This window comes from Nansenia antarctica (genome assembly GCF_963989245.1).
Source record: "Nansenia antarctica genome assembly, chromosome: 19".
Classification (NCBI taxonomy): domain Eukaryota; kingdom Metazoa; phylum Chordata; class Actinopteri; order Argentiniformes; family Microstomatidae; genus Nansenia; species Nansenia antarctica.
The window spans coordinates 14,311,746-14,313,652 of record NC_137692.1 but is presented as its reverse complement, the minus strand read 5'-3'; the positions used below and the strand labels follow the sequence as shown (position 1 = coordinate 14,313,652).

At 45.6% G+C, this 1,907-nt stretch overlaps 1 protein-coding gene across 1 annotated transcript; it reads left to right on the top strand.

Moving 5' to 3' along the window:
* LOC308173903 (putative coiled-coil domain-containing protein 195) lies at positions 1-1,682 on the top strand (the record flags this gene model as incomplete). Its single annotated transcript, XM_080548956.1, has 3 exons — positions 1-334; positions 753-1,014; positions 1,556-1,682. 3 exons carry the CDS (start codon positions 1-3, stop codon positions 1,680-1,682), a joined length of 723 nt encoding a protein of 240 aa, XP_080405082.1.
* Positions 1,683-1,907: the final 225 nt, after the last annotated feature.

The following is a 1,907-nucleotide window of genomic DNA, read 5'->3' as shown; positions in this document are numbered from 1 at the left end:
ATGTTAAAACCTCAGCAAAGCGAGTTCCTCTCTCTGGAGGCGCCAGTGTACGGCAAGCCGTGGTTTTGGCAGCGGAGCTTCAGCACCATGGAGAGCAGCCGCAGCCTGGCGCACGTTATCATGGAGATGCGCAGCGACATAAAGAAGCTGGAGACGGAGAACCGGGCGCTGCGCGGGGAGCTCGGGGGTCAGCCTTCCTTTGGGACCGAGCCACGGAACCGGAGCCCGGTGTCACCGGCAGCAATACAGCACCGGACCGGGGTGGATGTCGTCAACCCGTACATCAGCCTGCGGCGGAACGTGTCCGCGCCAGCGCTCGAGGGGCAATACAAGGGTTAAGTCCTACAGCCAGGGGGGCTCAGCCCTTAGTTAATAACTGCATGTCGTGACGTTAGAATTATAAGGTTCTATCTCCATTTTTGTCAAAATTTAGTGTTTTACATAATCTGATCCATTAGGTGTTTATTAATGCCTGTGTGGTGTTATTTTTTAAATGTTGACATTTTTGAGTTAGTAATTCATATAATACAAAGGTTCCATCTCACAAAACATAATGTAATGTAAAAACTTTGACGCTCAATATCTCTGAACTGCCCTAAACGGAGATAGAACCTTATAATTCTAACGTCAAGATGTGTTTGTTTGTGTACAAATGTAAAGGTATTAGGTCTATAGGCATTGATATCTGTCAATGGGCTACTTTCAACTTTGCATAATGGTTGAATTTGGCTGAAATGTCCTTGACTTCACAGAGAACTTAATGACGGTCCGCCGGTACTCCATATCCTCCAACATGCCGACCGGGTTGAGGGACAGAGGGGGAACGGACCGGCCACCGGGAGACAGAGACGACGGGACGGGAGAGAGTTCTAGTTGGGGAATGCTGTACCGGCAGGTCCACGGGAACACTTCCAACATCTTTGGACATTCGTCCCAAGAGGAGATCAGCAACACGGCCAAGTCAGACAAGCTGACCAACAGGCGCTCCCTCCAGGAGTACGTGCACAAAAACAGGTGTGTTGTCCAGGTCTTCACTCTCCTCAAACAAAAACAAATACATATATACAACTATAGTTTTCTTCCTTTTCTCTAACACTGTGACTGCTTCTAGCACGTATTCTTATAATAAGTCTGCGATGATGTATTATTAGCCTATTGCCTTATAGACTTGTTTCAATCAGGCTAAGATCAGAATCAGAATCAGAAGACTTTATTTGCCATGACATGTAAACATATTAGGAATTTGGTTTGGGACAGTGGAGCACGGTTTACAGCAGGACAGGTGCAAGACAGGACAAGACAGTGCAAACCAACATTATAGTGCAAAGAGTCATAAATAATATAAATATAAGAAGTGCAAAAAATCAAGTGTTCAAGTGTTCATGTCCAGACAGTCCAAAGCTCTCTGGGTGGGGGTGGAGGGATGGTAGATAGATAAGATAAGATAAGGCTAAGATAAGAGCTTAACGAATAACGTGCAAATGTACAGTAAGCTGAGGCTACTACAGTCTCTCAAATGAATATGCTTTGCTTACAATTAAAACTTATTTTACAGGACCAAAGTAAAAACTGTCACCTTCCTCCTACCCGTGGACGACATTTACACCAACCGGCCCGTTCTGGCCAACCACCCGACAGACCAGACCAGCGAACTGGACTCTATTGCGGAGACGGATTCCTGAGTTGAAGATGGGCCTAGGATAGCGAGATATCGAATGAGCTTGTGGTGCGTTCAACTGAGTGATATTTGGTCATCAATCTGGTCACAGTATTTCTATATTTCAGATATTTGATATCGTCTTACTGCAGATGTTTGCCACACATGGTATTGTAGATCTCTGCAGGTCAAGTGTGAATATCAAGACTGAAAACGGGGACAGAAATGATGCTATAACCGGTCATTGCAG